This window comes from Macrobrachium nipponense, chromosome 35 (assembly GCF_015104395.2).
Source record: "Macrobrachium nipponense isolate FS-2020 chromosome 35, ASM1510439v2, whole genome shotgun sequence".
Taxonomy (NCBI): domain Eukaryota; kingdom Metazoa; phylum Arthropoda; class Malacostraca; order Decapoda; family Palaemonidae; genus Macrobrachium; species Macrobrachium nipponense.
In genome coordinates this window covers 12,285,194-12,308,542 of record NC_061096.1, presented here as the reverse complement: position 1 = coordinate 12,308,542, position 23,349 = coordinate 12,285,194, and the positions used below count along the sequence as shown (strand labels likewise).

The 23,349-nt window shown below is 37.8% G+C and overlaps 1 protein-coding gene across 4 annotated transcripts in view; it reads right to left on the bottom strand.

The window, feature by feature from the left end:
* Positions 1-23,349, bottom strand: part of LOC135208425 (vacuolar protein sorting-associated protein 53 homolog) — a 308,005-nt gene that overhangs the window by 51,414 nt on the left and 233,242 nt on the right. For all 4 annotated transcript variants that reach the window (XM_064240578.1, XM_064240579.1, XM_064240575.1 and 1 more), the window contains 2 exons: positions 18,825-18,938; positions 14,193-14,294 (listed from right to left, as the gene is read on the bottom strand). In XM_064240578.1, coding sequence (XP_064096648.1) covers positions 14,193-14,294; positions 18,825-18,938 — 216 coding nt within the window. The remainder of the gene's footprint in view (positions 1-14,192; positions 14,295-18,824; positions 18,939-23,349) is intronic.

Genomic DNA, 23,349 nt, shown 5'->3' with positions numbered 1-23,349 from the left:
TATGGAATGTCCTTGTCCAGTGTTTGGAACACACTATTAAGAATGACTAAGTGTCCATTTACCAACTGTTATTCCACAAGCAAGTAGATACTGTTCATAACCCACATGTATGTATGATATTATTTAAAAAATATATATTTTGCTGCAAAAAGATTTAGTCATTCATACAAAATAATTTTAGAAGGCTTCTGGTAAATGAAACCCTATAGCACATTATTTTGTACCTTTGAGTGATCTGTGTATGTAATGATAATTATTATGAATTGCAATAATACTCTGTAATTAAAGGATTTCAAGATAAAATGTATAAAAGACTTTTTATCTGGCACTAGAAGTATAATTTACAGTCGTATAGTATAACCTTATTTACAGAACTACCAGTAAAATAGTAAGTGTATGATTGATAACCATTATAATTATGACTGATAAGTGATCAGTACTGGAAAATATAAAAAAGTAGTGCTTAAATACAATATAATTGTAGTACGTATAATAAATGGTAATAAAAGTAAGAAAAATGTATATGGAGATTTATATATATATATATATATATATATATATATATATATATATATATATATATATATATATATATATATATATATATATATATATATAATATATAAAAATTCAACTGAATGAAACTATGGCTGAATGTTCTAAGTAGCAGCACAGTACAAGATCAAAATGTAAGGACTATTACATGGGATGGGTATTGTGGCTCAGGCAGACATTTCTGCTTACCCCTCCCTCCTATGCAAAAACACCTGTCTTAAGAACAAAGAACCCTTATCTGAACTTGGTGACATGAAAGAAAACAGTGTACTATTTTGTGTGGAAGGCTTCATCAATATTGTTCATAGGTACTGGCATCAATTCAGACCTAAAACCAGGGTTTTTAGTATTTTAGCTTTATAAAATTGTATCTCTTGTTAATATTTATTAAACTAACAATAAAATGTCTCACATCAAGTGTTTGACAACAGTAAACTGTATATGCCATTATATTTGGTTTGGTTAAATTAGAGCTATCAATATGTATAACCTGGAGTCTCCTGATGGGTAAAGAAACTATAATAACTCTGAGTAACCCTCAAGCAACATCAGCTGATTTCTTGCTTTAAAGCAGTGATTCTTAAACTGGGGGGCATCAGAAGCTTCCAAGGGGAGGCAAGCAGGGTTGCCAGATGAATAAGGATTAAGATGAATTTGGTTTCATCATATGTTTGTTTTACCCATTTCCTATTAACATTGTTTATTCTTTTGAAATATAGTACAGTGCATACTTGAAAAATTTTTAACAGTAATGAAACCAAAATCTATCATTCATCAATATACTCATTAAGCAATGAAGTATAATAGTATACAATTGCAAAAAGTTAAGAACCACTGGTTTAATGTGATTGTTAGGCCATAAAGGTCTCACTGCAATTTTATCATTATGCAATACCTTTAAGGAGTCGTTAATTTTAGGTTCTGATCTTATTGTCAGTTCCCTACTGTACCTGAACAATGCAAACAAATTGGTCCATGACTTGGTATGTAGTCATCTACAAGGTACAGTGGTACCTTGAGATACGAAAGGCTCAACTTACGAAAAACTCGAGATCCGAAAGCCAATGCGAAAAATTTAACGGCTCTACATACGAAAAGTTTTCAAGATACGAAAGGATTCTGAAAGTCCGAGATTCGCCCGGATAACAATTTTGCGCCGCGCGCCGCCATCTTAGTACTAGTAGACTCGCCACCATCCTCCTGCTCTCCCATTGGTTCCTGATGCTAGTCACCGCCATGAGATCCTTCTCTCCTATTGGACAGCATCCCTCCCATCATGCATCTTATACGTATGTGGTGGTGTGCCTACCTCGGCCTCTTCGTACCAACATCTTTATCGTACGCACACGGCATTCGTTCGGTCCAACGATTTCGTTTAGTAACGTAAATTTGTTAGTGATTTCGTTGCAGTACTATTATCGTGTTGTGCAAAAACTTTATTGTGTAACTTATACGTAAATTACGTACAAGATAACGTAGTCATGGGTCCCAAGAAAGTTGAAATTCACGGAAAGAAGCACATGCTCTCTTTGGAGACAAAGATGGAGATCATCAAGAAGTACGAAGCTGGTATGTGATTGAGTGTGATCGCAAAGGAATACGGCCGTAATCCGTCGACAATAGGCACCATCCTTAAACAGAAGGATGCCATCAAAGCAGCTACACCGTTGAAGGGCATCACTATTTTGTTCAGCAAGAGGAGCCACGTGCACGATGAAATGGAACGGCTGCTCCTCGTCTGGATAAAAGACAAAGAAATCGCTGGCGATACGGTAACGGAGACAGCAATCGCCCACAAGGCCAGCGCTATTTTCGGCGATTTGATTGCGCAGGCGGAAGACGACGGAGGGGAAGGGACTTCAACGCCAACCCCAGAGTTCAAGGCTTCGCATGGCTGGTTCGAGAAATTCTATAAACGGACTGGCATCCATTCGGTGGTGCGTCATGGGGAGGCTGCCAGCTCGGACACGAAAGCGGCCGAAACATTTAAGAAAACTTTCGACGAGATGATGACAAGGAAGGCTACAGTTCTCAGCAGGTTTTCAACTGTGATGAGACTGGCCTTTTTTTAAAAAAATGCCACGTCGGACGTACATCACGGAGGAAGAAAAGAAGCTACTTGGGCATAAGCCTATGAAAGACAGGCTTACGCTCGCACTTTGTTCGAACGCCAGTGGGGATTGCAAGGTAAAGCCCCTACTGGTGTATCATTCTGAGACTCCTCGAGCCTTCAAGGCCCACAAAGTGCTTAAGGAGAAGCTTCCAGTGATGTGGAGGGCTAATGCAAAAGCCTGGGTAATGAGGCTTTTGTTCACCGAGTGGGTAAATCTGTAAAGTTTCGTTTCGGCCCGACAGTGAAGAATTTTTAGAAGAGAAGCGCCTCCCCCTGAAATGTCTGCTGGTGTTGGACAATGCCCCTCCCCACCCTCCTGGCCTCGAGGAAGATATCCTAGCGGAGTATTCCTTCGTTAAGATTCTTTTTCTTCCGCCCAACACCACCCCTCTCCTCCAGCCCATGGACCAGCAAGTGATAGCGAACTTCAAGAAGCTGTACATGAAACATCTTTTCAAGAGATGTTTCGATATCACCGATACCACAAACCTCACCTTGTGTCAATTTTGGAAGGAGCATTTCAACATCGTCATTTGCATCCGACTCATCGACCAAGCTTGGCAGGAGGTTTCGAGGCGAACCTTGAATTCCTCGTGGAGGAAACTCAGGCCTGATGCCGTATCCGCCCGAGACTTCGAGGGATTCGACATGGGCGAAGCTGGTGCTGCAGAGTCAGAAACAGTTGGTGATCCCGAAACTTGTTTCCCAACCAGATCTAGACGAGATTGTTGCACTCGGCAAGTCCATGGGGCTGGTCGTCGACGAGGACGACATCAACGACCTTCTCGAGGAGCACCAAGAGGAGCTTACGACGGATGACCTGAAGGAGTTGAAGGCCATGCAACATAACGTTGTTCAAGAGGAGTTCTCTAGCAGCGGCGAGGAAGAGGAGGAGGACCCTATGACAACGGCAGAAATTAAGGATGTTCTAGCCGCTTTTTATAAAGTGCAATTGTTTATCGAAAAAAGGCACCCCGAAAAGGCACACACAGGTCGTATGCTTGCGCAGTTCGATGACGTTTGCTCGAGTCGTTTCAGGAACATTGTGAAAAGTAGGCAGAAGCAATCTTTCTTGGATCGTTATTCTCTAAAGAGGCCTTCAGCATTAGCAGGAGTAAGCAAAAAGGAAGAACCAAGTGATAAAAAACAGAAAGTTGAAAGCAAAAAGGAAGAACCAAGTGATGAAGAAAATTAAGTTGAAAGCAAAAAGGAAGAACCAAGTGATAAACAGAACGTTGAAAGTGGTGATAAAGTTAAAAATCTGTAAAAAAAAAAAAAAAAAAGCCTACGTAAAAGTAAAAAAAAAAAAAAAAAAAAAAAAAAAAAAAAAAAAAAAAAAAAAAAAAAAAAAAAAAAAAGTTAAAAATCAAAAAAAGAAAAAAAAAAAAATTTTTAATTTTTAGTTTTTTTGTAAAGTTAAGTGTTACAGTTTTGTTAATGTGTTTCGTAAATTTTAGTTTTATTTTTCCTTAAATTTTTTATGTGTTTTGGTAAAGTTAAGTGTACGTACGTACGTACGTACGTTATCTGCCGTTTGTCCTCCTCCTCCTCTGCCGCCACTTTCGGAGATAGCCTCACTTGAAAGGTAAGCTTCCACATTTTACGTACAGTATATTTTTTGTTACCATGTACACTAATATACACTTTATTTACAGATTATTTTGCATTTTGTTATTAATTTAGGTATTGAATGGTCCAAATTGTTGTAGTATTTCATTGTTTATAGGTCAATTTAGCTTTATTATGAAATTTACTGGGGTGTTTTTGGAGGGCTTGGAACGGATTAGCCATTTTACATGTAAAATGTGGTCCAAGATACGAAAACCTCATGATACGAAAGGCGCCTCGGAACGGATTAATTTCGTATCTCGAGGTACTACTGCATAGCAGTACCTTCTTAGCCAATGGTTAGATGGGTGGTCAGATCATTCTCAAACCCACCAATACAGGTAGAGGGTTCCATGGAATGGGTATACACATTAAGGCTAATCATATTCTCCTAGGAATACATAAAGTACCTAAAAATATGATATTGTTATGATACAATAAAGTTTGTTCATACTTACCTGGCAGATATATATATAGCTGTATTTTCTGAAGTCCGACAGAATTTCAAAAACTTCCGGCACACGCAGTGGTCGGCCAGGTGGTTAGTACCCATTCCCGCCGCTGGGAGGCGGGTATCAGGAACCATTCCCATTTTCTATTCATAATTTTTATTTCCACTGTCCCCTGAGGGGAGGTGGGTGGGTACTTGATTATATATATCTGCCAGGTAAGTATGAACAAACTTTATTGTATCATAACAATATCATTTTGTTCATGAAACTTACCTGTCAGATATATATATAGCTGAATCCCACCGTTGGAGGTGGGAAGGGACAGAATAGAAGGATTTTGGGAAACAAATGCATGCAGATGATTTACATCTTGGTTCCACCTGTTAGCATAGCTGGCTTCGTGGTTATTGCCACGTAAGTCTGCTTGTGCTACTAGAGTTGCCAGCGAGGTAGAGACCTATATAGCTGGTGCACTCCAGATGATCTGTCAACAGGGGCGAGACCACGACGTGACTAGACCATATTGACCATACCATGAGGGCTAAGAAGTAAAATAAATATATATCTAAATATATATATCACCACCTGACCAACCTAGCCAAAGTTAAGGTGTGTTAACTAAGGCTTAAGAGTTAAGAAGTCGCCGTTGTCGGCGACTCAACAACTAAATTAAGAGCTCTTCCTAACCATTTTCTACAGGATAGGATGAGTGGTACTTCTTGCCCCCAAGATTGTGTCTGCAGACACGTATGGCCCTAGCGAGCAGCAGATCTCATATGCCATCTTCACATCTCACAGGGAGTGTGAAGTGAACACAGAGTTGCTTCGCTAAAACATGGTACTCAGGATGTTGCCGAGTGCCATGCTCTGTTGAAATGCTTCCGAGGCCGCGCCCTCACCTCGTGAGCATTCAGATAAAAGATTTCAAATCTTTGTGCAAACACAATGAAGGAGCATTTTTGAAAGAACTCCTTAACACTAAAGCCAGGGTGTTCTTCGATATGGGCAAGTCTGGTCTATTTCGGAACACTGCAGATTGCCCGAATGACTTCGACTTTCTTGAGTTTTATGTAGATAAAACTTGAGAGACCCGACAGGGCACATGACTCACTCTGGCTCCTGCCCACTAACTTGTGCCATCCTTGCTTCCAAGCTCCTGGCCCAAGGACAAAACGGGTTTCCATTCTTAGGCCACAACGGAAGGCTTAGAGAGCTCACCGCCTTGTGTTCTCTAAAGCCAAAACTTGTGACGATGGCTTAAAATCTCACTAACCCTCTTTGTCGTATCTAGGGTGGTTAGAAGAAGGCCTTCCTGATCACATGCAAGAAGTTAACAGGTAGGAGAGGTTCGAATGCTTTGACATCAAGAACTGCTTTGACATCAAGAACTTCAGACTACGTCTAAGTTCCATATTGAAAGCTTCGATCTGGACATGCACAGTCAGTCCGTCTGTACTAAAGTCAGGTGACCAACCAGTTGACCAGTCAGACAAATCAAGGACAGCAAGGCTGTACCCTGAAGACCATAAGGCACTATTCTTCGCTGAAGGATGAGTGTCTGGACTGCCTGGGCGATTCAATCTAAGCAAACCTTGGGGGGTGTATCAACGCAACCCAACGTCGTCAGCGAATCAACTCCTGAGCAACTCCTGACTCGAGCTTCTGGTGCCAGGAGAAATGAACGAGGAGCAAAATGGGGATTCAGTCCCGAAGGAAGAATGCCTGACAGTCCAACCTGGTCTCATGTTACACGATCATCGGGGGTGTATAAACGCAACCGACTTCGTCAACAAGAAACTCAGGGCTACTATATGTCGCCTGATCTCGCACGAGTGTCTGACTCCGAGAAAACAGGTGAGACAAAAAGTAGATGGTGAGCGAGTTTCGAGATTCCACAGAACTCAAAGATCGTGAAAGGCTTTGTTGTTTGACAGAAGCAAATCTCTGAGCCCAAAGGCCGTCAACAACATATTTGCGTATTCTTTAATAGTTGTGACTGCCAGCTTATCCCATTCTTCAGACGGAAAGGGAAGACGGTAATCTTATCCTGTCAACATCTCGATAGTCTGAACGTAGTCAGACTCAGAGCGGAGAGGTTATAGGTACCTTTCGAGTTAGAGTAGACCGACTCTCTCGGAAAAGGTCCTTGGAAAGTGAACTAGGAAGGACGTGACCTGTGTGAATCCAGGATCCTGAAGGCCAACATGGGGCGATCAGCATCATTGTCGCTCCCTGTGACGTCATAAATCCTCTTATTACATTTCCTAAGCGATTGAAAAAGGGGAAAAGAGACTAAACATCCATCCCCGTTCAATATCATAGGATGGCGTTTAATGGTACCGATCCCGGATCGAGAATAAGGGAGCAGAGAAGAAGAAGCCTCTTCGTCCTCAACGTATCGAAGAGATGAATGAAAGGACGTCCCTAAAGTCTCCACAACTCTCAACATTCTTCTAAAGAAAGATTCCACTCGGAAGTCAGTAGTTGCTGCCGTCGATCGAGACGATTCGTACGGACTTTTGCAATCCTGTAACGAACCTCTAGAGGATCGTTACATTCTACGCCTGTTGTTATAATAGGCTCTTTCTCGTAAACTCGAACAGGGACCGAGAGAAGATACTTCTTAAGATATGAGAGAGCTGTGGAATATCAGAGTTGATCTGGACACTGGTTCCGAAAACTCGTTTCGAGGACTGGAGGGACGACTGAATTGCTTCTACTTCTTTCAGATTAAGATCCAGGACATCTGAAACCTTATCCAGATGTCCGGCACCTTCTTTCTATCACCTCAGGTGATACTTGACACACTAAGAGATGTTCAGAATCATTCCTAGATCTTGAACAATATTTCAGTTTCCCGGTAGGAAAAAACTGTGGAGGTCTGAATTGCAGTCTATTCAGGGAAACAAACTTCTTCAGGAAGGAAATGGTCCCCAGCAAGCTCATCCATTCCCTCCCCGAGTATGCTTACTTCCCTAATAAGGCTGCGCTTTGCCTAAGAGGGAGAGCATATAATAGTGCAATGTTGCGGTAGACTCGTAGTTCTATACCGTGCGGTAACGAGCACCGAAAGGATTAAGAGATATCTCTGTTGAACATAGTAAAGCAAAACGAATGCAATGTTTATTCATTCATGTAAGAAATCCCCTCAATCTTAGGCTAAAGTCCGTGATTGTAAGGCAGAGATACAGTTAGTCAGTCAATCCCGCAGGAGAGAGAGACGTAAACTACCGCGCATGACAGCGAACGAGCTGGGACTGGCTCGGTTGGACTGGAGCGGACAGTGACAGCAGCAGCTTACATTCGTCGTCTCTTACCGTTATGCGTTGGTTGCCAGCTACTCTATTCTACGAAGAAATAGGTCCGTTATTTTTTTAGCAGAAAGAGACTCTCAAGCTGGTATATTTAAGCGAAACAGAAGGCGCTAAATTTAGAAGTGCATTTGTGTTGTCATAACACTATCATACAACGGTAAAAGAAAAATCGGAAACTCATGGTAGGCTGCAGGGAGTAATGATTAAATGCCCTTCAAATAAAAGACAATAGACCTCTCGGTTGTCATCCGAAGAGGTAACTACAGCAAGCGTATATGACTTGAACCAACCAGTAGTAAAATAACGCAAGGCAAAATATGAAATTGTTATGATACAACAAAAGTTTGTTCATACTTACCTGGCAGAGATATCTATAGCTGAATTCGGAAACACAGCTACATACATATCTGACAGGCAAGTTTATTGAACAAATCTTTGAGAATCGAAGCGGATAGCTCAAGCTTCTTATGTTATTGGACATAAGCGTTCATTGACGTAGTCTACAAGTCTATTACTTGTACGAGTCTGCGATTGATGAATGAGGGCTCTTACGAATCTTGTCAAAAAGAGCTTATCCGCTTACGCACTATAAAGTTATTGAGATGTTTGTCAATGAGAACTAACCCATTTACGGGACAAAGAGATATTTTGTCAATGAGGGGAAACCCACTTACTTGACAAAACGATAGTATATTGTCAAGGGGGAAAGTCACTGAATTGACAAAACATAATCCAGGAAGTCGAGCATATTATTTTCCCCATTCCCGTATCAATCGAGGAAGGGGCAAGAATCCTGATAAGAGACTGGGCTTTCGGCAGGTAGGACCCCGATGTTCAACTTCGGCAGCGTAGTCCCGAACTTAGGAACTAACAAAATCTATCATCTGAAAAGCCCTTTCAGATGGACTAAAAAGCTTGCAACTTAAATATATTGGCAGTATGGCAAAGGAAGTCCTGTCTTGCGCTTTCCTGAAGAGCGTCCTCTTGAGTGCTTTTGCAAGAATCCTACTGAACGTAGCCGAGCGTCATGACGTGCAGGACGTCGGGCTTTTACATAACTCGTAACCGCCTTATCACAAAGTCTTGACTGCGGTAGAGCAAACGAGATCTTCCCTTGCTTTCCTTTAACTCCATCCACCTTAACGAAAAGCAATATTAATTGACAGAGACCTCTTGAATTCGCGAAACCCGATGTCTTGCTGGGTTTCGAAGAAGAAGTTGCCTGTTCACTTTAAGCTTCCTCCGAAGCACTGCTTACTTCACATTCTTAGCAGGTGAGGTAGAAGGTATCACCGAAGGTAGAGGTAAAAATTCTTTAGGCCCAAATCTGAAACAAGAGCTTGAAGAGTTCAACAGAAACGTTCAGCCAGGCGACACACCTGGCGTGCGCTGGTGCACGCTCGGCGTCCACTGGCGCGCGTTCGGCGTCCACTGGTGCGCGCTCAACGTCCACTGGCGCACGCTCGGCGTCCACTGGCGCGCGCTTGGCGTGCACCTTCGTGCGCCTGGCGTCCATCCGAGCGTCCCGCCCAAGCCGAGCGTCCAAAGAAGCGTGCAGAAAAGCGTCACGCTCCTGACAGGCGTCAAAACAAGCGAGAGAAACTGCCTTCAGGGAAGAGCGGGATACATCTCGGAGAAAAATCCGACTGCATGAAGCAGTCTCAGGAGAAGGGTTGATCGTGTAAGAATACGAGGGGCGAGGGAACGCCTTCTTATTCTCACGCAGAACAAAAGCTCGGACGTCAGTGCTCAAAAGCGTCTTGCTACTACGACTTCTTTTTCGTATTTCTCGGTGGAAAGACGTACACATGTTCAGGCGACGTTCGCCTTATTACTTCTCACTGAAACGCATGACGAGAGAGAGAGAGAAACGTGAAGCGTCCTCCTCTATAAAGCTTCTATTTAGAGGGCGCGAGTCCTTCCGAAAGCTCCAACCCCTGCGCGGGGAGGACGCTTCGGAGGACGAGAAGCAATCCTTCAGGATTCGTGCATGTGCACGCACTTTGGCAGTCTGGGGAGTTTCATCAGATACTGCCGAAGGCACACCAGATCGGTGGGGGTTCCTCGTAACCCTCCTTCGGCTTTCGACATGCTCTCTCCCCGGGTCCTGGGAGTCAAGCAGAGGTCCCGGCCTAGAGGCGAAATGAGGCCGATCTGACGCACCCTCCACTACACAAGGGGCACTGACACTGCACTTAGCCACTTCACTTTTGCTCTCTAAAGCAAGCACTTTCGATTCTAAGTTACGAATCGAAAGAGTATAAGAGAAAGGGCAATTCCTCTACAGACACTGTTTTAGGGCCCGAAGGCAACACTACAGGGTTAGGAGTAACAATTACAGAAGTAGCACTCTTCACAGTAATGAAGGAGAGCGAGCACCTCTCGCAGACATATTCATAGCCCTTAGGCCATACTACAGGGTTAGGCAAAATAAAGTCTACAGGAAGGTTAGCAAGTTCACTACCCTGACTTTTGTTTACTGATTAATTGCGTACATACGAATCATACGTCTTCCTTACGGAATTAGACATGTTTACTGATTAATTGCGTACATACGAATCATACGTCTTCCTTACGGAATTAGACATGTTTACTGATTAATTGCGTATATACGAATCATACGTCTTCCTTACGGAATTAGAGAAAATCTCGCACTCCTTACATGACAAATCTCAACAAAGAAGCAAGACCCATACCCCTCGTGCATACCAAGTGCGGATCTATCGAAGCTTTTGGTAGCCACACCCTATCTTTGCAGACAACACCCTCTGAAACTAGCCTAACTAGATTCAGATATCTTATGCAAAAATGAATCAAATTCAAATCAATTTAAGATAACGTATGCCTAGCCACAAATCCAAATAAATAAATTAAAAGATAATTAGGATACTTAGCGGCAATGAAGTTTCCAAAATCCTAAGACGGAGGTACTGAAAACAGGTGTTTCCAGCACCGGCGACAGAAAAATGATGCAATGAAAATGGGAATGGTTCCTGATACCCGCCTCCCAGTGGCGGGAATGGGTACTAACCACCTGGCCGACCACTGCGTGTGCCGTAAGTTTTTGAAATTCTGTCGGACTTCAGAAAATACAGCTATATATATATCTGACAGGTAAGTTTCATGAACAAAATGTATAAATATATTCATAAAACAACCGTGTAATAACCAGGAAAATCAATGTCACATGGGCAAAGATAGATCTTGACTACACTGAAACCTAGCAGTGTGCGTGATGGATGAATAGGAATAGAACTTCAAGAACATCTTGCCTACTAATCAAAAGATATTAATAGGATCATTTGAAATTCAGGGTTAAATTGAACCACTAAGACCACTAAATAAGGTACTGCAAAGCACTGGTTTCCATTTGGAAACAGTACATTAAATTCAGCTAGGATATGTAAAAAATTTTAAAACCATATAACAGAGTTTTACTCTGTATTGTTTTAAAAATATTTTGGCTTAAAACAAAAAACACTGATAAAATAATGTAATCTGATAAAATTCAGGCTTAAAATGAAGAGAATCAGATAAAATAATGTAATCTAAAAATCTAAAATATTTTGGCTTAAAATGAAGAAAAACGTTAGAAAAAATAATGTACAGTAACCTAAAAATGCTTTGTCATAAAATTAAGACAAACACTATTAAATAATGAACTCAATTTCATATCTAAAAACATTTGCTTAAAGGGGAACTTCTGGTTAATAGCCATTAAATTTTGTCGAACAGAACTTTTAATAAACTAAAAAATGAGCAATTGCTCGAATCTGTAAGTAATCCATTTTTTTACAATTTAATTTCAAATTAGCGCTGAGGTACTACAATGGAGTGCGCCATTTATCCAGGATTCGACTATGTTGCCATCCGGCAGATTAGTACCGATGACGCAGTGTTGTGGCCACCTCAATAACAAGAGCAGTGAAGCATGCGTATTGTAGAGCATTCGTCCTCGGTATTGTCCTCGTTTTTTAGGTCAATTATCATTCAAATAGCGTCAATTATGCAAACTTGTATGGCGTTTGGTTGTGCCAATACTTCTGGCAAGTGTCCAAAAGGCATATCATTCCACAGGATTCCGTCAAATGGATAGAAATCAAGTTGCTGGCTGATGGCTCTTCGAAGGGAGGATATCAATATCAAATCTTTCAACCTACGATGCAAACCGTTGCCTGTTCAGACCATTTCTTGCCAACAGATTTAATTAAAAGATGACATTAAGAGCAGGGTATTAGGTATGGCTATGAAATTTATATATGTTTTGGGAACTTGATTTCCCTCTGAAGAGACCATGGTACCGACAAAGATAGGGCTGCTATCTACCCGATCTAGTCTATGGCACCTCCACTTGTATGCATTTGAATTGAAATTTATTCTTGTCAATCGCCATGTGCGTGGTGTGAAGGGGTGAACGGCAGTTTTCTAAAAGTGTGTGTCCATGAATTGATGAAGGCCTTCACTTAATCCTTTTTGACTACTACTTTAATTAATGGGGTTTTAGAATTTAGGGCTGTATATGCCTAACTAGGCATACTTCATGTCGTCACGCATAGCAGATGAGCCACAAATAAATGGCGGTGCCCATGGTGCAATATTAAATTAGTTCCAAAAAATAATAAAACGCCCCTTTCAAAACTTTATTTTCACCAGGGGTACTTAAATAGAGTAATACTACATACAGAACAGCTAAAATGCAACCAGAAGTTCCCATTTAATGGGGCCCTTTGAATAATGTCATTTTTTAAGGACAAGATTTTGACATTCATGCCCCTTAATAAGAAGACATGGGACATCTCCATACCACATATGATTTTCATTTCTGACCTTTGGTTTTCTGACGCCAGTGCGATTTATCCCGAAAATAACTTTATCAAATTCTACCTCCTCCCTTGATACTTAATATTAAGACCTGGGATTATTACCGTATATAGACCTAATGTAGACCTCCAATCAAATGAAGAATTTTTTTTCTAAAAGTCATTTCTTTGCTAGATATGAATTTTTTCATTATGGTAAAAAAATAAAACCCTATAAATCAGAAAAAATGTAAGAAAAACAATGAAAAAAATGTGGAAAAAAGGGGATCCATTTGATTGTTCTTTAATCTTTCTAAGTTACATACCAAACTCCAATGCTATAGGTTTAAAACTAAGGGAGAGGATAGAATTTGAAGGTCAATAAGTATAGTTTTGAGATACGGGCTTTCAGTTTTTCTTTATATTTTTACAAAGACAATGTTAATAAATCATGATTGTTATGAATTTTATATTCCTTTTTGGGTACTATTAATAAACTAAAACTATGTTACTTATTATAATCTAATCATAAATGAAGATCCCTTTGTACTAGGAGGGGGTATGAGGTCAGATAAGATCGTAGCTTGGGGCACTGAGTCAGGCGAGACGGGCTCTCTCTCTCTCTCTCTCTCTCTCTCTCTCTCTCCTTCACTAACTCCGCTAATATCGCCAATATTATTATCTTCTAAACTCTTATTAGAGCGAATTTTCTTCTTCTGTATGTTAGCGAGATGTTTTGCTTGTCTTTACCTCTTTGGCATGATGAAATTCTTGCCGAAACAAAGAAAAACAGACAATAGCAAGCGAATGTCAGGGGTGAAACTCAAATGTGTGCTCTCTCTGATGTTTCTGCTCGCACTGTAGGGTGTAAAGCTCAGTCTTTCTATCTTGTGACTCATGGAATCTCTACAGATGGCATTACTCACAATTTGTTTGATAATAATTATCAAAATTTATAACAGAAGAAATACTGCATTTTCTTGTACGGATCAATGTTTTTGGCTTATAGAGTTATCTTTACTAATTACCCTGTAACTATGAGAGTAAAAGGAATTTTGATGAAATATTTTGTAAACGCATTCTCCATTGTCATACGAAGCTCCATGAATTTTTTTTACGATTTTGCGTTTTTTGCCCTATACCACCATATATTGCCTAACTGGCTGGCCCCCTTAATCTGATACAGCCCAATATTTTTCCCAATTTATAATGATGAAATTTTAAGGTAACAATAATGAAAATTTATAACATTTTCCAGAAAACTATGATTAATACAATGTGGAAGCAGACAAATTATTTAGGTACAATCCTTAATAGAGATTCCTAAAATTTCAAAACACAAAGTACTTACTTCAATAAAAGGATTTGTTGATATTGAATTTCTTGGGGTACGGTCATAAGGCTGAAATCCTGCATATTTTCTAATGAGCAGACTTTCTAACTCAGACATAACCTGCAAATCAGAACAACATTTACTCTATACTACTGTAGTACACGTAAATTACACATAAGGTCACAGAGAAAAAGACTATATGATAGAAGAATTTAAAAAGAATAAAGACGTTGCCTTTAATAAATCAATTTTACCATTAATTAGCAATTAAACAACTACAGAGTGGTCTGAACAGTAGACCAATAATCTGTTTTAAACAGACCCTTAATGTGAAATACAATGACTACAAACAAAGGTTTGCTTTGTCTTGACAATGCTTAACCAACTTAAAGTCAAGTGTGCTTAAACTACAATCCATCAACAGTATCAAAAATATTATTTAAAAAAATTAAAACTAGCATTTTTCTTACAAACCTATCATTATATGGGATTTTGTCTTTCAGAAAGAAGGCAGATTATTCACGATGCCATCCACAGGTACCAACTACCCTTTTTATTGTTTGTTTAAGCTGAATGCACTGCAGCAAGACCAAAAGGTAAAGAGAAAAGCTTTTAGTATGAGTGATAAGTTTGTAAAAAGAATTTAATTCTATGTTATAAAACTTAGTCTGTTTCATCTTAACCCCATTTATCATATCATGGCTAAAAGGCACTTTAAGCAAGGAGTCGAGAAGTTGAGAACTACGGGTTGCTGCTGGGGTCTGAGTCCACAAGAGTGCTTGAGGATTGTATCAGTTGCAAAGTTACAGGTAATTCACCTGGTTACTTTAGATAGTAAATATAAAACCAAGTGAAAAACAAGACATTTGAGCTGATAAATTATCAGAAGAGTACAGCTCCACTTAACCCTCTTACGCCGACTGGACGTATTTTACGTCGACATGTTTTGTCTCCCGCGTGCCGACTGGACGTATTTTACGTCGACATGTTTCGTCTCCCGCATGCCGACTGGACGTATTTTACGTCGACTTACAAAAGTTTTTTTTTAAATTTGCGGAAAAATACTTATAGGCCTACCAGCCTAAAACTTTTGAATCACGCGCCTTGAGGGATGCTGGGAGTTCACGGATCAAGGTGTTGTTTTGTTTACAATCGTTACGCAGGCGCGCAAGCACGAATTTCTTTCTTGCCGCACTAAAAAGTATCTGTGACACACCTCGGAAATTATTTCGTCACTTTGACATAATTTTTGTACCATTGTAAATTATCCGTTACATGAAGTATTATATATGAAAATATGCGCATTTTTATTTAGAATACAACAATAAAATACTCATGATTGTAGCTATTATCAGTTTTGAGATATTTTCATATAAATAACGATAATTGCCAAAATTTCAACCTTCAGTCAACTTTGACTCTACCGAAATGGTCGAAAAACGCAATTGTAAGCTAAAACGCTTATATTCTAGTAATATTCAATCATTTACCTTAATTTGGCAATTAATTGGAAGTCTCTAGCACTATTTCGATTTATGGAGAATTTATGAAAAAACTTTTTCCTTACGTCCGCGTGGTAACTCTTTCGAAAAAAATCATACATGCAATTGTGGTAATGTTTGCACCATTTTAAAATTAGCTGTTATATAAAGTTTTATATATGGAAATGTGCGCAATTTCATGCACAATACAACTAAAAACAACCCATGGTTGTAGCTTTTATCAGTTTTGAGATATTTTCATATAAATAACGATAATTGCCAAAATTTCAACCTTCGGTCAACTTTGACTCTACCAAAATGGCCAAAAAACGCAATTGTAAGCTAAAACGCTTATATTCTAGTAATATTCAAGCATTTACCATATTTTTGCAACAAATTGGAAGTCTCTAGCACAATATTCAATTTATGGCGAATTTATGAAAAAAATAACATTTTCTTTACGTCCGCGCGGTAACTCTTCCGAAAAAATCATACGTGCGATTGTGGTAATGTTTGCACCCTTTTAAATTAGCCGTTACATAAAGTTTTATATATAAAAATGTGCGCAATTTCATGTAGAATACAACAAAAAATAATTCGGTCAACTTTGACTACCGAAATGGTCGAAAAACGCAATTGTAAGCTAAAACTCTTACAGTCTAGTAATATTCAGTCATTTATCTTCATCTTGAAACAAATTCGAAGTCTCTAGCAAAATATTTAGATTTATGGTGAATTTAAAAAAAAATATTTTTTTCCCTCCGCACGCGGATTCTCCGCCACAAATCTCCGAAATACGTACGTCCCATTCTCGGAATATTTGCTCTGTTTCATATTAGGCATTTCATAGAGTTTTATATTTGAAAATGTGCGCAATTTCATGTAGAATAATTCGAAAAAATTTGAAGGCTGTAGCTTTTCTTATTTCCGAAATAATTGCATATAAAAAATATATATAAAAAAATTCGACATTCGGTCAACTTTAACTCATCAGATATGGTCGAAAACTGCAATTGTAAGCTAATACTCTTACAGTATAGTAATATTCAATCATTTGTCTTCATTTTGAAAGAAATTGGAAGTCTCTAGGACAATATTAGATTTATGGTGAATTTTGTAAAAAAATATTTGTTTACGTCCGCGCGTTACGAATTCATGCATTATTTTGTGATAATATTTTCTCTGTGTTGCTTTTATCGTTTTACAATGTGTTATATACCAAAATGATCGCAATTTAGTGTATATTACAACAAAAAAAAAGTAACTTGTTACCTTTATCTGTTTTGCGCACAGCGCGATTTGAATACAATTATATATCAAATTTCGTTTTTGCGCTATCATATATCGCATTATTTATATATGATAATAATTTTTTTCATTTCTGATGGTTGCATACTAAACTTCAGGCAATGACAAAAAAAAGGAGCCAAAAATGAACTCTTAATCTTGAAAACTAAGCGCGTGTGATTTTTTGAAAAAAATATTTTTTCTGCTTCCGCGCTCACTCCGAAACCCCTCCGGCACACGGGAGACAATTTTTTATTTACTCTCCGGCGTAAGAGGGTTAACATTACACATATGTAAATTCACATAACAGTCAAATGTACAAACATGAAGGATGAATGAAGAATGAATATGCAGACAATGGATGAATTTTCCACTGTAAGTGAAAAAGGTCAAAATCATTCTATATAATGGCCCAGAATGAGTGTGAACCCATTCATTTAAGCATGATATTCCTCAGATTAAAATTTCCAAAGAGACTGACATCTCCATGTGCCAACAAGCAAAATTTCTAGTCTGTTTTCTTAAAAACCAGTGAACGTCAAGGGGGGACTAATCAAAAGAACTTTCACTCTTGACTGTCTTGCCTTGTCTTCATACATTTCTTTATGCACAAGGAATTACCCATCTCAACCAAATGAAAATTTTTTCCAGAAGATCAAGCTCCTCCTGCAGGAACGGTCATGGCCTTCACAAGAAAGAGTGGAGGAGTCATCTTGTTGCTGGTAGTTGATAACAAATACAGACAGCAAAAGGTGTGGCATTACAGTCTTGGACTACTTGATATATGGCTCTCTATCACAATCTGGAGTAAACTATATTCTTACAAATGACCAACCTCTAGCAAAGGTAACTGCTTGACAGACCATGCTGTACAATAATTTGTCTCAAAAAGGCAAATTATAGCAGGAACTGTTTTCAAGGTGAGGCCCAGGAATAAAGTTTTACAAGCAGATTCAATCAGTGCTTTGCCAAACCTTGTAAGAACAAAAGAGTTTCTGTTTAAGAGGAAGAATTATCCTTTGAGGATTCTCCTCAATGTGCTTTATCACCCTCTTCATGTTCCAATAGTTATGTGAAGCAGTTGCGTGGGAACAACTTCTCTAGGATGCTAGGTTATTAATCAGGGACTACCACAACTTTGCCTGGGGACTTAAATAACAATACAATTGGCAGAAATACCTGATTGTAATCATGTCACTGATAAGACTGAAGTGGACAAAGTAAGACTACTGTTACAAAAAAGCAAGAAATGAAGGTCTTACAGTACTCGCATTATTTCGCTAGAAAATTAGAAGAGTTGATAAAATACCATTATGAATGCAAAAGATAATGACAAAGATGTAATGAAGTTAACAATTAAATATTGCAGAGCCTGCTGAAGAAAGCTGATGAGAGTAAGGCGGAGCTGCATTCAGTACAAAAACATAAATCAAGAAGAAGTTGGTTTTTATCAATGGTTCCTGAACTATTGCTTGTCTTCCATCTGGAAGACAAAGGACTGTAAATCGGGACTCCTGAGACTATAAATGTGGTTAAGATAAAACTGATGGAGTTGTAGTGAAGTAAGCTCAATTTACAAGTGTGACACAATAAACAATTTCATCTAGTCTTTACAGCAATATCTGAGAGGGGAAATGAACAACTTCTAAGTTACCATCCATTCACATAATTCTTCTTCACCATTCCTAGTACTATAATACAGCATAAGTATCCCCTATTAACAATATTGAAGACACTGCTTATTTAAAGGGACACCAAACATTTTGAAGTTTTCAATAAAAGCTTCTTGAAAACCTCTTATTTTCATCAATACACATGTAAACAATTCTTGAAACATTGAGACTAAATTTCCACCTACCATATCAAAAATTAGAATACCAACCTTATGAGCATGAAGAAGTGTTCCAACATCAATATCTTGTGATCTAAGCTCCATTGCATGAGAGAGCTGAGATCTTGTTACTTCACAGAATGAAAGGGCAAGTCTTGCAGGAACCTGAAACACAAATTACTTTTATGATAAATCAACATATTTGTGCACAACAAAACTTATTTCAAATCACAATAAGTGACCAAATAAAGTACAGTATCTATTTAGGCTTTATATTTATATTTTCTCCATTAGCTATTGTTATAATGGGAATATGAGGTGTACTACTTTTGCACTAATTCTTGATTAAATCAAGGCCAATGATGCCCTTGCATTTTAACCTGTCTCTCATTGCCCAAAAGAGATCCTGTTTATTTTTCTTATTCATGCTCTTTCAGCCCTAATCACATAAGCCTCTGGTATCCACCAAATGGCCCCCCACCCCCTTTCAATTCATTGAGGGAATCAGGAAGTAAATACATTGCATAGTGCAGTAACTCGTTTCCTTCTGACAAAAAATATATATGTAGTGCATACACTGTATACTATATATAACTGGGCCTGTCAATGCTTTCATGGTTAGTGATCAATATTTTCCTATTTTACTTTCAGGCCTGAGATACATAAGGAGTTATGGTTATCCATCTTGCAAGCATTCAGAAAATACTGCATACTTGCATAGCTGTTCACCATTTGGGAAGATAACGCAGTTCTGTATTATTATTATTATAAAAGTAGTTTTACCAGACCACTGAGCTGATTTTCAGCTCTCCTAGGGCTGGCCCGAAGGATTAGATAAAATGCCAGAACTGGGACCAAATTGGTCATTCAGGATAAATAAAAAAAATTGCACAAAGGCAAACGCTTTCATACTAGAACACACACACAATAAATACATTTACTCATGTTCCCTTACATACATACTAAAACGGTATATTAAAATTCGGAATTAAGTTTTAAATTTTTGAAATTTTGTTTTAAAATTCACTAAAAAAAAACTTATATTTTATCAATTAAATTGCAGTTCCTCAGAAAAGTCAAAATTGGAACTACTGAAAATGTAAAAGATTCTGTCAAAATTTCTTTTATTGTTTTATTTCCAAAAGTTAACAGTCTCTGCTGGTCATACTTTGGACACTCACACAAGACATGTCTGACTGTTACCAACTCCTTGCACTCTGAACACTCTGGAGCAGGGTCGCGTGGGTTGCTCATCAAGTGCCCGTGTGTCAGACGAGTGTGGCCTATACGGAGGCGTGTCAGGATTACTTGAGCATGTCTCTCTCTTTGATATGCTGAACTCCATTTGTTAACATCCTGTTTTATTTGTTTTAATTTATTATTTTCAGGCTCTTCAGCCCATACGTTTTGCCATTTATTTACAATTATTGTTTTTATATATCTTATATAATCACTGGTGGGGATGTTTACATTTGCTTTTATCATTTGGACTGCTTCTTTAGCTGCTTTATCAGCCTCTTCATTTCCTCTTATCCCACATGAGCAGGGATCCAACATATTTCAATATTTTTGCCATTTTTTATATAATTTGTGGAGTTCAAATTGAATTTGCTGCTATACAATATTATTTTTTGGATTGTAATTCTGAAGAGCTTCTATGGCACTTCTCGAGTCACTAAAAATCACAAAATTATTAATTGAAGTTTGCTTTATAATTTTGATAGCTACTTTAATTGCACACAACTCTGCTGTGAAGACTGAGGCATGATTGGGTAAAGAAAATTGATATGTTTTGTTCTGCGATATAGCTGCATATCCTACGCCATGTTGCGATTTGGACCCGTCGGTATATATTGCATAATGTGAACTTTTTTGTCTTATATGTTCTATGGTTTTTTGTTTATGGTGTTCTGGGGTATATATGGAACTTTTTGATAAATATTTCAAGTGAGTGCAAGTCTTTACTTTAATCATAGTCCAATGGGGTGGTAACTTTACTATTGGAGGTACTTGTATATTTATATATAATGACTCGAACAGTCTATTAGTTCTAATTGGGAAAGGTGGTGAATGATTGTTTATAAAGACATCTCTTAACTCAAATAGACTTTTAGTTGGTGAATCACTTGCCTTGATTCTTAATGCATTTTTCATGGTTATGAATTCTCTATGGAGGGATAGTGGCAGTTCGCCGCATTCAACTTGTACAGAGGAGACTGGTGAGGATCTAAATGCTCCTGTGCATATTCTTAGGCCTTCGTTGTGAATTGGGTTTAATATTTTCAGTGCTGCTTCTGAAGCTGACCCATATATTTCACTTCCATAATCAATAATTGATAGCACTGTTGCTTTATAAAGTATAGTAAGAGTATGTCTATCAGCTCCCCAATTTGTGTGAGAAAGTTTTTTAATTAGGTTTAATGCTCTTTTGCATTTCGATTTTATGTAAGTTATATGGGCTTTCCAGTTGATGTGTGCATCAAATATTAAACTTAAAAATTTTGCAGTTTGGCTAATTGGTATATTATGGTTTCTCATTTTTAATTCTGCTTCTTCACCTTTTTTCCAAATTTTACTTTTATAAAAAATGACCGCTTGGGTTTTTTCTATGGAAAATCTAAATCCTACTGATGAGGCCCATTCATCTATTTTTATTATAGTTTTATTAATAATTCTTTCTGCATGTTTTATGCGTGATGCTGTGTAATATATTGCAAAATCATCCATATACAAATTACTCTTAATTCCAACCGGTAGCATGTTACTGATGTTGTTAATTGCCAATGTGAACAAAGTACCACTAAGGACGCTACCTTGTGGTACTCCATTTTCAAGTGGAAATATTTTGGAAAAAACATTATCTATTCTCACCTGAAAAGTGCGGTCAGTCATAAAGTTTTTAATAAATTAGGAAGATGGCCCGCGGATGTTATTATTATGTAAAGATTTTAATATTGCATACCTCCATGTAGTGTCGTATGCCTTTTGAATGTCAAAAAAGACAGCTATTGTAATTTGTTTTCTTTCAAATCCTCTACGTATATGGTCTTCCAAACTACACAGAGAATCTAATGTAGACCTATTACGTTGTGAACCAAACTGTGTAGGACTTAAAATTTTATTTTCACGAATGTGCCATGTAAGTCGTGCATTTACCATTTTCTCCAATAACTTGCATATACAACTTGTTAATGAGATAGGTCTATAATTATTCACATTACTAGCATCTTTTCCTGGTTTGGGTATAGGAATTATTATTGCATTCGCCATTTGTCTGGAAACAAGTTTTGGAGCCATAAATGATTGTAAAATTTTAATAAGTATGATTTTGCCAAAGGTGCTAGGTGGCAAATCATCTCAAAGCAAACATCATCTCCTCCAGGGGCAGATTTATTACTGTTCAAGAGAGCATATTCTAACTCTTCCATATTGAACTTTTTATTATAATATATATCTTCCTTTGTCTCAAAATTAAGTATAATAGACTCTGCTTTGTTTTTTACTTTTTAAAAATGTTTGTCTAGATTTTCGTCACTACTTATTTTGGCAAAACTTGCCCAAGTATGTTACTTATTTCGAAGGGATCTAAAATTTTATTTCCATTATCTAATATAGCTTGTCTGGGTGGTCTAATGTTTGTTCCATTTATTTTTCTGAATTTTTCCCATACTTTTTGAATGGATGTTTCGCTTGTTATTTCTGACACATAGGACCTCCAAGATATTATTTTACCTTTTATTACTTCTTTTCTAAATTTGGCTGATATTTTATTATATAAAGGTTTTAATACATCTATTTCTAATAGTAAAATTGTCAATTTTATTATATTTTCTTCTGTGAATGGTTTTGTTTTTATTTATTAACTTTATTGAATCTTCTGTTTAGAGTATCTAACCTTCTTGCTAGAGAGTGTTTTTCTCGTACTAATTCAGTTAGATCATCTGACCACCAGGGGACTAAGTTTTTTTATTATGGGGTTTTGAATGTGGAATAGCTTTGTCTGCTGCCTTTTTAATGAAGGACACAATGAAATCGTTCGTCTCATTGTGATTTCTCAAATAATCATAGGGCGGTATTTTATCGGTATGAAAGTAAAAAATGTCCCAATCTGCTTTTTGCATGTTGTAATGTGGAGAATATGGTTTTGGTTCATTATTTAATAAGGATATTATTATGGGAAAATGGTCACTTGAGTAGGAGTCATCACATATATTCCAATCTAGTCTGTCAACTATATTTGTTGAACAAAGGGTGACATCTACTGTGGAAAATGTTCCATGGGTTCTGGAATAATATGTATTTACTTCGCTGTCATTCAGACAACAAAGATTATTAGCGTTCATTAAGTTTTCTATTTTTGCTCCATCTTTATCTGGAGTAATGTTGTTATAATCCCATATTGAGTTATGCGCATTGAAATCTCCTACAATTAATATTGGATTCTTAAACTCTTTTATTATTTTCTGTAATTTGTTTAAATCATACTTTTTATTAGGCTGATTGTATAAGTTAATTATATCAAACACATTATTTTCTATTTTCACTGTTATTGCTGAAATTTGCAATTCAGTGTAAT